The 14364-nt window shown below is 51.1% G+C and overlaps 1 protein-coding gene across 8 annotated transcripts in view; it reads left to right on the top strand.

Annotated features, from left to right (window-relative positions):
• Positions 1-14364, top strand: part of LOC142571514 (AT-rich interactive domain-containing protein 3C-like) — a 253855-nt gene that overhangs the window by 63093 nt on the left and 176398 nt on the right. For all 8 annotated transcript variants that reach the window (XM_075679937.1, XM_075679934.1, XM_075679935.1 and 5 more), the window contains exon 2: positions 13575-13789. In XM_075679937.1, coding sequence (XP_075536052.1) covers positions 13575-13789 — 215 coding nt within the window. The remainder of the gene's footprint in view (positions 1-13574; positions 13790-14364) is intronic.

Genomic DNA, 14364 nt, shown 5'->3' with positions numbered 1-14364 from the left:
CGACCGTGCGTGCTTGGCCACTCGGCCCGATCTCTCGCTGCGGTGGCCGCGCTCTCTTGATTGCGGGTTCCCTTCGGCGCATATCTGCGGGGAATGCGCGCGGAATTCTCCCACAACACCGTGGCCGGTCATTATTATTACCACTCCGCTTTTATTTCCTCGCTGGCTGCTGTACCACTGGTCAACAGGTTTGGTCTCGCTTATGCCTCCTTTAACCGGCTCTGGTCACCGCGGTCGGCGGCTCCGTCAACTCCCCGTCGGTCCGACTCGGCGCGCCCGCGGGTCCTCCTTGTCGTCGCCACCCATGCACTGCGCGGCACCTCAGTCGATGCCTTTAATTGAAGCGTTGCTCGATGCCTGCGGGGGCTTTCCTGGCCGGGGCGCTGACGAAATGTCTCGGGCCACCGCGCGCTCTTTCTCTTTCTCCGTTTATGCAGAATGGCTTCGGGCAATCACAGTGACCGGCGTTTGATCTGCGGTGTTCCAGTTCGATTCTTGACTTGACTTCCTTTTTTTTCCACCTTGTTTCGACGGTGCTCACGCACGAACAACTAGAACATCGCCGTCGTCGGCGGCTGAGTGGTTAGTTCGACAGTGCTGCTTTTACGTCTTCTTTTCGCCTTTTCTTTCTCAGTTGTGGCCGGAGAGGCGGGGGGGGGGGGGGGGGTTGCCGCTGGTTGTCCCATTTAGGCGCGCAACCGACAGAAACATTGGAGAAGGGGTCACCCCGCGCGCGCGCAATTTTAATGAAGCGTTGCGGGATGCCCCGCGGTGCCAGCCACTCCGAACGTGTGGAGCGAGTGATTTGCGAGAAGCAAGGCCTCGCGGCGGCGCGATTTCGGTGGGATCCCGCCTTCTGTACACCATAGCATTGTGTGTTGCTTTTTCTTTTCTTTTTAATTACACAGTACACTCGAGTGCTGCCCACGACATGCGCTCGCAAGAAGGCAGGAGGGACGTCTCTTGGCGTAATTTGCGAAATGTCCTTGCGCTTTTCCGGCCAAATATATATTAGAGTCGAGTACGAGTTTGACCACTATACGGCGCGTCAGCGGGTAGAACGCCAATGAAGGAAAATGTCTAAGAAAAAAGAGAGAGAGAGAAAGCTCTTCGGGTGTGCGATTCAATCGTGTACGCATACGGCTTTAATTGTGGTGTTGGCAATTTCTGTAATTGCGAGGTGCCATTTCCTGTGAGAGGGCTTCACATGTGCACCTCTTAGCCTGCTCGTGCCACGTCACCACAGTTTAACCAGATTACACGGTGCGACTCTCGTAGCGTAATCGCAGATTGTGCTGATTGCATGTGCAAGTGAGTCGGTTGACGCGTCACTGTCCTCAAAAAAGCTCGTACGTTTGCATGAGTCTAACCTCACGGGCGTTCAATCACTGTTCCCCTGCCGGTGATCGGCTCGGCTCCACCTATTTCTCAGGAAGTCAATGGATCAAGTGGTAATACTTTCATATGTTTTCAATATAGGAAACATTGAAGGGTCGCCCCCCCCTTTTTTTTTTTAGTGCCGTCACTGCGCAGTAATCAATAAAAGCTTGTTTTGATCTAATTTCTCCGCAAAGGAAACACTTGGAAACTTTCTACCACTCTAGAAAAATATCGGTCAATGTGGCCAGTCGATTTCATTAACCGTAGGCGTCGCTTTGAACGTATGCTGCCTAGTACTGTCTTTATAGTCCCTTTAACGTAAATGAGCTGGTTCATTCCGTCGTAATAGCTAGCCTAGTCAATCGCACCAAGTTAGATACGTTTTATTTGAACGATGCCCGAAGCGCGTTGTATCGTTCTTTGTTTTCTGCGTAATCATCGTAGTCATGATCCAACCCGGCATGCGCGTTGCAAAAGTCCGCCTCTCACGTCATTGCGATCCTTGCGGACAGGGGCCGCGTTAGTAGGTGTACGGCGGCGCACAGAACGGTCGTGACATTCTTTTCAAAATTACCGAGAGCGTGTGACAAGTGACGGTACCACCTATCAGCATGTGCAAAGTAGGCCGTCACTTTCCCACAATCCTGTCTTTCATGGCGGGGTAGCACTGTCGTTGCGGCAGCTATTGGTGGCATTTTCGCCTTCCCATATCGTGGCACTCACTCGTCAATGTTACAGCACGCCACTCTCAGAGACACTTAGCGCGCCAGCCGTTGTGTGTGCTCATAAAACGCAGTCGTGGCTGCGGGGACCATTGCTCAAACGTGTCCTTAACATTTCTCCTTCCCTTTATGTTGCCGCAAACGAGGACCCTTCCACAGTGCCACGCGTGTACGCATTTCTAGCCGCAGTGAGTCGACAATGGCCACCTGACTCTGGGGGACACGGGGACCATGATTCAGCGATTTCCGGCTGTTGCCGATAGGCGTTGCGGTGTTTGTACGCGTGGCTGACTACTGCGGTGGAACGGACCGACACTGAGATAGAGTTAACTGAGAAGGCTGATCACGTCGGAGACGGCACCAGAAGCCTTGTACCGGTCTAGCGCTCTCGTACCGCGCGAAGTCTGCGCACATCGCGAGCTCTATGCGCTCTACGACCTCTGACGCGGCGGAGGGGGGGTCGGTTTCATTTCGACGCGCTTAACGGTCGTTACCGTCGCGCACCTAACGAGTCCGCGCCCGCTTCCATTTGTGTCAACCGCGAGTGTCGCAGGGGCGCTGTCGACGGCGGATCTCTGTGGACGAGCAATGCTCGCTTGCGTATACACGCCTCAGTCGTTGCGGAAGCTTTTCGACGATGATTTGACAGTGGTTTAGCAGCAGGACTCATCGCCGTTTGGAATTAGCACTTTCTCTCCTGCTTTGTTGGTTGCAGTAGTTGCTCTGCCGCTCATCACGTTCCTCATTTCAGAATGATCCCAACGGAGTACGCGTGCTGGTATTACTGCACGTAAACTGTGTTTCCTGTTTCGCAAAACTCGACGCCCCGTGCATCTGGCGGTGGCGTCCTTGCGGAGTCCGTCCCGTGAAACATCTGGCTTATTGCCGCTTTTTTACGGATCGTCATCGTCAGTCTGCATGTCATTTCCTTGCTTAACGGCCTCTCGCTGTCGATCTTCTGCGTGGCAGGGATGGTGACGAGTTATAGGAGCACCGCCAGCCCCTGTTTACTCGCAAACCAGCGACAAAGTTCCTTCGAAGGAAGAGAGGGAATGGAGCGAAGGGAGCGGGGATTTGGGACACCCGGTGAAGAACACGTTTGATCTTCAATCCCCTTGGTGCACTTCAAGCAAGTATTGCGGGGTTCACCGGCTGCGTCGCGGCAGATTTGGCGACCTATTTTTGGCCCAGATCAGTGCCAGAACAGCAAGAACAATAACCACGAGCTCGCGCTCTCTTCGCATTACACCGAGGCTCGCGCTTCTCCGTGAGCTGTCAATGGTTTGCTTTTATTTCGCGCCCCTAACACGCAATTGGATGGGCAGAAGTGTTTGTCTTTTATTGCGGCGTCTGCGTTATATATCGTCCCTCATTCGCTTTGTGCCATCTGCGAACCTCGCAGTCGAAGGGCTGCCCAAAACGGAAAGTTATGCCGTGCTCTCCTCCAGGCCCAGGAGGTGTATAAGCTCGCATCCTGAACAGGAAGCTCGTTGAAGTAGATAACTACGTAAAAGCTATTCTTGATACAATGCCGAAAAAGAAAAAGCGTACGCGTTTATTTGCGTTCGAATTGTGGATAGAATGTCAGCATAGACGTTGGGTGGAACCCATAAAAAAGTTAAATGAGCTCTCTTAAATTGAACAGTGTGTTATCCAAGGAAGAGTGTTAACGTTACGCTTGTAATTATATTTGCGATAGTGCAAAACAAACGATAGCGAACCAGAAAAATAAAGGCATTTCGGCTGTAGGAACCGAACCTGCAACCTCCACATACGTGATAAACGATGGATGTTAATCTGCTGTGAGAGAGACCAGCGGAGAAGATTTAAGAAAGTTTAAGTATAATTGCCGAGGACCCATCAGTTCATGAATTGTTCACTTCCTTGATTCTAGGACTAACATCGCTACGGAAAGATTCAAGGTGGGCAATGCAAACAAAATAAGAAAAAAAAAAAGGGGGGGGATGGGGAATTAAAGAAAGGATCAGACACAGACCAAAGCCCATGGGCATTCATTATCGTAGGAAGGGTCAACGGGCCCCGTCCTCGACCTGCCCTTCTGATGACAGACGAGACGGGGTCCTCGCGATTAGTGGCGACCCATACATCGAAGCGACATTTTTTTCTATCCTCTTCTCCACGGTGCGACCAGAATTGCTGCCCGACCCTTCGTCACTAGCGTGTGTTTAGCCGCATCTCCGTCGTGATAGCACGCCCTGGGAAAGAGAGGGGAACGAATTCCGACCAACGAGGCCCGTCAGGGCGTTCGGACCGAGTCGAGATTTCGTCTGCTATTATTCAATCGGCCCTGACTAATGTCGCCCGCTCGGCGATTAAGCGGACCAAGCGGCGCCCGTGGCCGCGCATGCGGTGAACTGCGGCTGCGCGTGAGAGAAAATAAAACGCGAATCATGCCGTAAGAGGGGCGCCTGCGCGAAGCGTGTAGGGTAATAAAAAAAAAAGCCCCCAAAAATAAGGGGAAAAAGAAAAACCTGTGCGCACAAGGCGGTGATCATTCGAAGGACCGTCGTTAATGGATTTGATGTGCGTCTGCCGTGCTTTTGATCTGGCTGTGTGTCGCGCCAGTTTTCTGTTTTGCGTGATGTCGCCGGCTCAACCTTGCGCCGCCAGCGCGGTGGGCCCTCGCGTGTGGCTGCGGGCGTTCTTCGCCGTCGGTCGCGTCGTCGTCGTCATCATCGCTCGTTGTGAAGAGCGGCGCGTTTAGTGGCGGCGGGCGGCCATTTAGCTCCGCGTACGTGTCTGGCGCGCGCGAGGGCGAGAGTGTGCTCCCGCCGCGTATGCCAATTAAGCCGGACCAGTGGTTGTTGCGGCTTCCGCACGCGCGGCGTCCTTGTTTTCCTCTCGTTCCGCCGCCCGCCGCAAATGCCGGCTATTTGATGCCCGGCGTTCGAGGCGTCTCGAGCCGGCAACTCCCAGTCATTCCTCGCCGTCGCCTTGCGCAGGACGCCCCGGAGAAATTCGTGGGGCAGAGTTTGCACAGGAGACACGAATTAACGAACGGAAGTGAAATTAAGAGCTCCGTTGTATGCGCGCTTCGGAGTGCTGTCGGCATGTCGCCGATTCGCATCGAACAGCGGCGAGGGTCGCTTCGCATGCTTGCGAAAGTCGTTTCGGCGGCGCACCGACGCGCTGCTGCTCCTCTCTCTCTCTCTCTCTCTCGACCTGTCTTCGTGACAGCCGCGCATGCAAGCTCGCTGGCCCCTTCCTTCCATCTCTCAATTTTTCTTCCGCGGCCAGCAGCTGCGTGTCGGCCGCATTAATCCGCTGCCGAGGGTCATCGCGGTGATTGCGAGCTGTCTGCGTCGATTTCGACCCATGTTCAACGATGCGAGATGGAAGCAGCCGGACAACTGCCGCGCGTTGCTCTATTATAAATAGAAAGGAAAAAGCGGCGACACAAGAGCACACTAAAAAGGCGACATCGTGCGCACGGAATATGGCTGTCGTATTTTTCAACACGAGCGACGTGCCAAGAGTAACGACTATCGATTCCCTTGGGTGTCTTCGTCTGTGGAAGCGTCCTCGCATTGCCGGCGCTCGTGCGGCACACATTAATGGATTCATTCCACCCATCTCTTGCTCACTCTCCCCTTCAGCGCTTCCCTTTCTTTTCTTTGTCGTATTTGCAGTAGGTGTACGTGGCCATTCGGTTATACGTTTAATAGCGAAGTTGAACTTTTTTCAGTGCACTTCTGGCGTACTACAATATATCTTCTCTGTGACAACTTGTCGATCATTATAAAACATGTACCACAGCGTATCAATTTCTTGCATGTGCTTATAATGGCAGTGCTGTAAATGTCCTCTCGTGATGCTAAATCGTTGGGCGGTCGAACGAAAACCTACGAAGTCTTCAGGCATATTTATTTTGCTTGTCGCTTCAGTTGACCGCATATTGACGACGCTTGGGCGCAACAACCTTTCCATAATGCCGTGTTGCGCGTTATCGAGCGGTTGACGTTTTACCCGTGTCGTGATTTTATATCCGCTGGCCATTCCGCCAAGTGTATGTATGCCTTTGCATGTCTGAGCTTCTTTTCTAGATATTCTACGACAGTATGGCAAATTTCTTCCCGTGGCAGAGAGGGTGTGTTAACGCGGATTTGTAATAATGCGAATGGTTTCTTGTGCTAATATTAGATATTATTAGTCAACTCCGTGGTGATTTCATTTCTCTAAAGCTCAGCGAGTGGCAGACGACTGAACAAGCCGAAGTGCCCAAACGTTATGATTTCTGCTCCCACGTGACCACTTTTTCAATCATAATGTCAAAACACTTGCGCCTCATGGAAATAGAAACTGAAAATAACTGTAGAAAGGGCCTTTATAGTCAATTATTCAGGGCTCTCTTAGGCTTGGCAGTATATATATATATATATATATATATATGAGGTCTTGAGGTCTAGCTATATTATTTAACTAAAAAAAACTCAGTGCCCTTCCACTCTGTGAAGACTAGCGAAGCTGTGTATGTGGGCCCCTCAAACGCGAACTGCACCTCCACCACGGGTCGGCCGGGTATTGCACTATCTTCGGGATCGGCCCACGTATGGAGAGTGCTTAAAGAGAGACTAAAGACTGATGCTAAGTCGGACGTTGACTGTTTCAATACCATTCCAGAAACTGCGCAACGTTTGTTTCGTGCCAAGAAAAAAACTCAGTTTACGAGAAATTTGCATCTGAAGGTTCCGAATACCTTTATGGCAATTCAAATCTCCCGCCACCCAACCGGGGGAGGGGTGGCGTTGCATACGCCACCACCACCCTTTGCTGCCGTCGGTGGGAAAAACGTCGCCCGAGAGGCGGCGGTACCGAGACAACACAGCGAACTCCGGGGTGTGTGGATAGGTGTAATGGTTCAAGGACTCACTTTTGGAAATGCGGTTGTTTGCTTTAAATCAGGGGTACAATCAGGACTCGATGGCAACCAAAGGTCAGTGGGACGCCTCGCATTGGGCGCTCACGGAAAGGCTACAAATGAAGCTGTGCAGGGTGATATGGGCTGGACTAGTTTTGTAGTGAGGGAAGCTCACAGTAAAATTGATTATGAAGAACGACTGAGGAATATGGAAGAAAGTAAATGGGCTGGGAGAGTGTTGAGGTATTTGTACAGGAAAAAAACATTGATCCACAGTGGAGGAAAAGAACTAGGAAGCTCACCAGAAAGCGTACGGCCTGTAGGGTGAGCAACACAGCAACAAAGAAAGTCAAGCGGAAATTCAGAGAGGCTGAAATAATCTCATGGGTGGCGGCAATGCAAAAGACACCTCCCATGAGTAACTACTTAAGAGGAAAAAAAACGAAATCAGGAAAGAAACAATTTAAGATAACTCAAATGGAAGCTTCTTACTTTTCGAAGCGAGATCAGGAGGCCTTAGGACACGCACCTATAAAGGGAGATATAAGAAGGAAGAAGCATGTGCTTGCTGCGGTAAAGCTAGGGAAACGATATAGCATGTTTTATTAGAATGTGAAGATATCTGCCCAGTGGTCGATTTAGGCACCAATGGACTCCTTGAAGCCCTTGAATTCAGGGAGAGCAGGGGGAAAGTAAACATGTCCGTAATAGAGATTAGTAAGAGGTGATTGGAAGATTGGTGAAAGTAGGGAAACGGCAAAAAATGGAGACGTACAAAAACAAAGTTCACAATAGGGGATCAGAAAATTTGGCAATGGAATGCATTGTGCGTTTCCTTTTTCTTTTTTTTTTCTTTTTTATACCTAGGTAGGATATTAGGCAGTATAATAGCGAGAGCTTGGTGGCGCAGCCCACCTCCCCGTTCCAAAGGGGACGCTCAACATCTATCCATCCATCCAGAGCGGTGGATTCGCCGCTGCAGCTGCTTTTTGGTCAAGTGGCGTAGACCGTTCGCGCATCCCGCGACATCACATGGAAGTGGAATTGTCTGCTACGTGCAGTTTTTGCGAGTTTCGCGAGCTTGACTTAATATTTGCCTTTAGTGTCCCTTTAACGCCTGCTTAACCTCCGCCGCGGGTCGGCCCGACATCGCACTATCTTCGGGACCGGCCCACGTATGGATAGTGTTTAACGCCTGCTTCAGCTCCGTCTCTGGTCGGCCCGGTATTGCGCTTTCTTCGGGATCGGCCCACGTTGGGGAGTTTTGTGTCCACACACGGTCACGAACTTGGGGGAACTAGCCCTTCGCTTTAAAGGTCGAAAATATCTCAGTACCTTTTTAAGCATCATCGCTGTTGATGACGGTGCTAAGGCGTGATATGAAATTTCTCACGCAGTGAGCGTTTCAGCTTTCTGTCCCGATGCAGGCGTGTTCGGTTAGCGCGTTGTTCTCGCGATTTGCACTCGAGCGCCGTGACCGCTCGCTTCCTGTCCCATCGCGCCTGCGCGCTGGCACTCCCACTGCAAGACGGCCTCCGGCTCCTCAAGACCGGCGTATCTCTCGAGCCCCGGTAGCCGCGTCCGGTGCTTCCCGAAGAAAGTTATTGATGGCGCCAGTGGCGTGTCGAGCTCGCGCGAGGCGCACGCCGCATGCGAAGTTAGCGCTCTTCGGCGCGCCAGTAGTCGGCGCTGCGTTTATTTCTGTCCGTCCTGGCGTCGCGCAAGAGACGGATGAATCTCGTGGTTTGGGGAACCTGTGCCATGAGGGTTCATGTAAACGACGGCCTGAAGGTTGCCCACAATGGAAGTTCCTTCATTGTGTCGCTTCGCTTGTGCTTGCATCTTCGGAGATGCAGCCTGTTGCATCTTTACGTTCTTTTCTAACACCTAATTAATCATGAGCACGTTCGCAAGCAATGGCGCCAGAGCGCCACGTTCTCTTACGTTCTTTCTACAGCTACGAAGGCAGGACAAAAAATATATTGCTTGATATTTTTCAACAATTTTTCTCTCTGGGCGTGATCTTAGGAAGGCTCCCTTCGAATGCGCCCTTGCCGAGGCCATTTCCGTGGGCGCTGAAACACGGCTCTGCGCATTGATGACTGACGCCGGTTTGCTGCTGATACCGACAAGTGTTTGCGCGCTGGGGTATCGCGAATCGGTTGCTGATCTAGAACAGAGTTTCGAGAAATCAGCCGATTCTCCGCTGACGCTGTTTGGCTTGTCCCTTTATCTCGATGCCTGGTCATTCTGACAGGGCTGACCAAAGCCCGCCATACGCTTCTACTTTCGGCCACTTATCGCGAGGTCGATCCATCCAGGCGCGCCATATCCGCTATTTGTGCTGATATCGGCTATTTTGCGTCGATATGTTGTACTTGGATGGGACCATGTGGAAACATTTGTGTGTGAATATAGGCGACGAGAAATAAGGCGGTTGCTATTTGCACGCCACTCGATTAAGCCAGAGTGCGACGACCGTGAGTATTGGCAACGCACTCATTTCATAGCATCTTTCTTATTTCCTTTCAAGCGAATGGTCCGTCGTCCTTAGCGTTCTGGCGCATTTAGTCTACAATGCATCTGCATATGAGTGAGAGTGACGGTGAATAAGTTAGAGATACTAAATTCACAATAATCGATGCAGTATTAGTAAAGTACGCCCCTCCAATAGCAAGATGGTCACTCTTATCGCGAGAAGAGTACTTGTAAGCCAACAAAAAAATCCAAAAACGACAGACCGGTGGCGACACTGCTCTAAAAACTTTCTCTAATTGCAAGATTAAATTACGGTGCTCAGCGTTCTGGAGAAACGCTCGCGCTGTGAGGTAACCCTTAATGTCAGCTGCTCCGGATTAATGCCGAATCACCTGCGCCTTTCTTTCGCTCCCACCCAGACCACCGCTCAGGAGCGTAATTGCATTCCTCCATTCCAGGTCGAGAGTAAAACCCGGAACCCCGCGGTGCAGCAGCAGCAGCGCCGTTGAGGTACCGGGGCCCCGTGTAGTTAATTGCTTATCGGTAAAGGACTGAACAATATCATAAAGAAACCAGACATTCAAATCTAGCAAGTTTCGATAACTGTTGTTGCTCCAGAACGACCCAAGTACGAAATTCAAAGCGAAGTTTTCTTGCCAAGGCCCTTTTCCTTACGCATCTGGACTCTAGCGCTGAACGCCGTGGACGCATGCTTCGACGAGCGATACAGAACACGCTTTTTCGCGGGCAAGTCAGCGCGTTAAGACGCTTGGCGCGCTTCGATCCGCAGTTGCGCTAGAAGAAACCGACGCGCCATTAACACCACGAGTGCAATGCGGCACTAGACCACCACTGAAGATTTAAAGAAATAACATCTGTATGACGTACTAGGTGTATATATGTGTATATAGTATGCAGCCTGTCTATAATTAACTGCAAATAAAATAGTTTCCTGGTATAACATTTCATCTTGAATACAAATATCTATACCTCGAAAATCGCTTCATTTACACACACACACACACATGGTTCATGCGGCACTCACGCCAAGAATGCTTCGCTTTACTTGGATGCCAACTAGACTTGAGTCTGCGTGTACACACACACACACACACACACACACACACACACACACACACACACACACACACACACACACTCACACACACACACACACACACACACACACACACACACACACACACACACACGCACACACACACGCACACACACGCACACACACGCACACACACGCACGCACACGCACGCACACGCACGCACACGCACGCACACGCGCACGCACACACGCACACGCACACACGCACACGCACACGCACACACGCACACGCACGCACATATATATATATATATATATATATATATATATATATATATATATATATAATGCCACATTGATGCACCGGCGCCTCCGATCCTTTCTGCTTCAAGTTCTCATTCGCGTCCGCAGAAGCTTACAAGAAGAGGGGCGTATCTGTACGAGAATAATGCGATAGCAGATGTGTGCGATCGCACGCGTTTTCATTCGCTGTTCGTACGCAGCGGTGGTACACCCCTGCGCCTGTCCACAGGCTACGGGACCCTTCCTCTGCTCCTGAAGGATGCACTTCGGATGTTTGCCCTGGCAAATTCACGAGCGTGCGCGTAAGTGAAATTGTACTCGCAGCTCCTCAGTCGCTCGTGCTTGCACTGCGGGCCGGCGGCCGTGCGCCTTTTAATTGCAGCGGGTCTCGCGTGATTAAGGTCCCGGCCGTCGTGCACGTTCGATTCGGCGTGTTCTCTCTCCCCCCTGCTGCGTTTGACCGGCCCCTTGAATTCCCACATGGGCGCAGCCTGCAGCGGCGCTATAAGTCTCCACGCGGGGACTTGGCCGTGCAAGCTGTGCGTGCGCATGTTTGGCTATACATCTCCGACGGAAGCCAAGGGGAAGAACGCAGACATTCGTGTTCCGGTCGGTTAATTGTAAACAGTGCTGTCAGTGCTGCGAAGGCAGCAGCTAGTCGCGACGCGGAGCCTCGTGCTGCCTCCACCCACGCGTCTGCCTCATAGCGTATACCGCGCGGCTACCGCTCGCGGTCCTTAGCACATGTGCTGTTCCGAGTATATCGCTCGACTATTTGTATCGCCGCAGAGAAATAACGAGGAGGAGCTGGGAATGCTTCACGAATATGGTTGGCTTGTGAGCGTGCATTCAATATACGGTGCAGCTCGCTTTCGCTGCAGACGATGTTTACTGGGGTCACTGTGCGATTGCTTTTCCTTCTTTATTTCCCCCCTCTCTCTGCTTTTTTGAAACCACCAGGGACGGCAGATACTTTTTTTTTTTAAGAACTCGAAGGCTATCGCTTGAGCGCCGCCTTTATGCAACATCGCGACCAGGTGGAAAGGAGTCATACAACATCAACCAATGCACACGCTTTTACCTGCCTTACATTGTTCGTTATTAGCCTGAAGCCGCTTTCCGGCACAAATGAGATATGAACGTGTATACACGGGAGTTGTATTTAGCGGCGAAAGCAATTTAGACGAGCTGCCAGACGACGTTCTTCGAACAGCGCCAAGGATGTCATTTGTCTTCACCTTCGTAGCTCGTAAAAAAAAAAAAAAATTTATTTGTGGGTATCTTTGGCCCAGCCAACGATGTGAAAGCATTAGGCAGAGCTGTGCAGAACGCTCACTTAGTTTTAATCTTTGCAATTTCTGTTTTGTGTTATGAAGGGTCGCTTAACGAAAAGAGAAAGTAAGGCATAGAGGCCGGTCTATTACGCTCCTTAAATAGCAACTATAGGCCACTGTAAGGGAAGGTACGCACAGACATCTACACCTCCGCAGATTTACGTAACAGCTCCCTTTAACGCAGCACACTGGGATCACAAGTGACAGAAGCTGCATAATTTTTGTTAAAAATACTTGCATTACATTCGGAAGCGAAGCAACGTTGATCCTTGGGATTTTGCACTGCTAAGAGGTTAGACCATGTGTATGAACTTTTCCGTCAAGTCATTAAAGAGATTGGCTCAATTATTTAGTGGCAGAAGACACGCCCTTACTTGCCACTTTTACCTCTTAATCAGTCATTTTTCGCTGCCTGGAAAATACGGAGGCATACATTTTTCGACCTACTGGTTACCTCGTCAAAAGAGAGCACTGTTTGAAGTGTTTAGAAGAAACGTTGAACCTCGCTTGACAGTACGGCGAAGAATGTCGCGCGGGCATAATTGTCCGTACGGTGCAGGAGATCCTGCTTTCGTGGGACGAAGCCGGCTTGGCGTGAAAACACGAAACCTTCCAACGAAGGGAGCCTGCGGAGCGTCGCGCACAAGGGCGTCGCCTGGTGCGCTGCTGCTATACGCCGAGTAAATCATGCGTGGCTGTTTACAGCAGACGCGGCGCGTTACATCGGAGGCGCTTTCAGCGCGTCCTGATTTATTGCCTTTGGCGCACGAAGGCAGTGCCTAGCCTGTTTCCTTGGCCTCCCATTGGTTCATCAGTGGGGCGTTCCCTGACGCCGACCTTCCGGTTGCGCACATCCGAGTTAACGTTCGCTCGCGTTGGATGACCGAGCTAGCGCGAATGGGCCCGTGCAGTGGTATCGGCGATTCAGCCGCGAACTGCAGTTGCGGCTACGCGCGGCATGTGTGTGAGTTGAGCCTGAGTTAACATACTCGCAGTTGTCCTTCGAACATATCGTTCGTGACCTGTGGCACGGGCGAAAACTTCCCGATTCGCGAATTTCGGAGAAGGTGACGTCATTACCACCGTTGCACTTAACCCCGTGCAATCGCGCTTGCCCAGTCTCACTCAACTCTCTCTCTCTGCCCGAACAGCTATCGATGTCAACCCGCGACACGCTAGAGAGCTTTTGATTAAAGAACGCAAATGAAACGCCTCTGACATCCCCTAATGTGAATCTCTCAATTGACTCGACCTGTACTCGTCGGGCTTACGTAAACGCCACAATAGTTTTATGTTCAAGGTTTACAACACAGCTCGCGTCGAACTGAGACTATTCGTTTAGCCGGGATGATGTTGCCCACGTGTAATTTGTGTATGACGAGCTCGCGTTAACCTCGGCGTTGCTTGTTCTCGTGCTGCAGTCGAACCCCGAGGAGGAGGAGCTCAACGAGTCGGAGTACGGCGGCTCCGGCGACGACGACGAGGAGCGCCGGACGCCGCTCGACGGCGAGTTGAGCAACGACGACGCGCAGTCTGACGTGCTCGCTCGCTACCATCCGCACAACAACAGTGGCGTCAGCGGCGGCAGTAACAACGGTGGAAACAACGGCAGCGTCCGCAGCAGACAGGATGATGGGTCAGTGTACACTCCTAAGAAAAAGAAAAAGGAGGACTAAAAGGGGTAGGGAGGTTAGTCAGTCTTTTTGGGGACTATCTCACATGGGACGAACTGTTACTCCCCATGCGCTTACTTCATGGATGACTGACAGTTGCCCTTTTCCGATGTACCCCAAGGGAATAAGAGTAATTCTTTCCGATGCTCCGCAAGGGGGGTATTATAGGAACTAGGCATTTATACGCTAATAAAAGAAATACTGAGAGAAAAAAAAAACCGTGCCCGAAAGTGGGATTCGAACTCAAGACCTCTCGCTCACAAGTCAGGTACTCTATCACTTCACCACGGCGGTCTTTCCCTTTTCTTTTTTTCATGGTGTTTATTACAGTAGCATTCAACCCCACATTCAACAGTTCTGCATAGTTAGAGGACGGAGGGCACAATGAAAGTCCCACACAGAAAAGGCAGCGTTCATACTGTGAGCAGAAACGTTGGTTTCACTTGTAGAAGGATGGTAAAGATAGCACCTCACCAATATAGAGTACCAGTCCGATTGTATATCGAGTCCATCATAAACATGTTTTAGGTGTAATGTC

This window comes from Dermacentor variabilis, chromosome 2 (genome assembly GCF_050947875.1).
Source record: "Dermacentor variabilis isolate Ectoservices chromosome 2, ASM5094787v1, whole genome shotgun sequence".
NCBI lineage: Eukaryota > Metazoa > Arthropoda > Arachnida > Ixodida > Ixodidae > Dermacentor > Dermacentor variabilis.
This window is presented reverse-complemented; position numbering and strand designations above follow the sequence as displayed.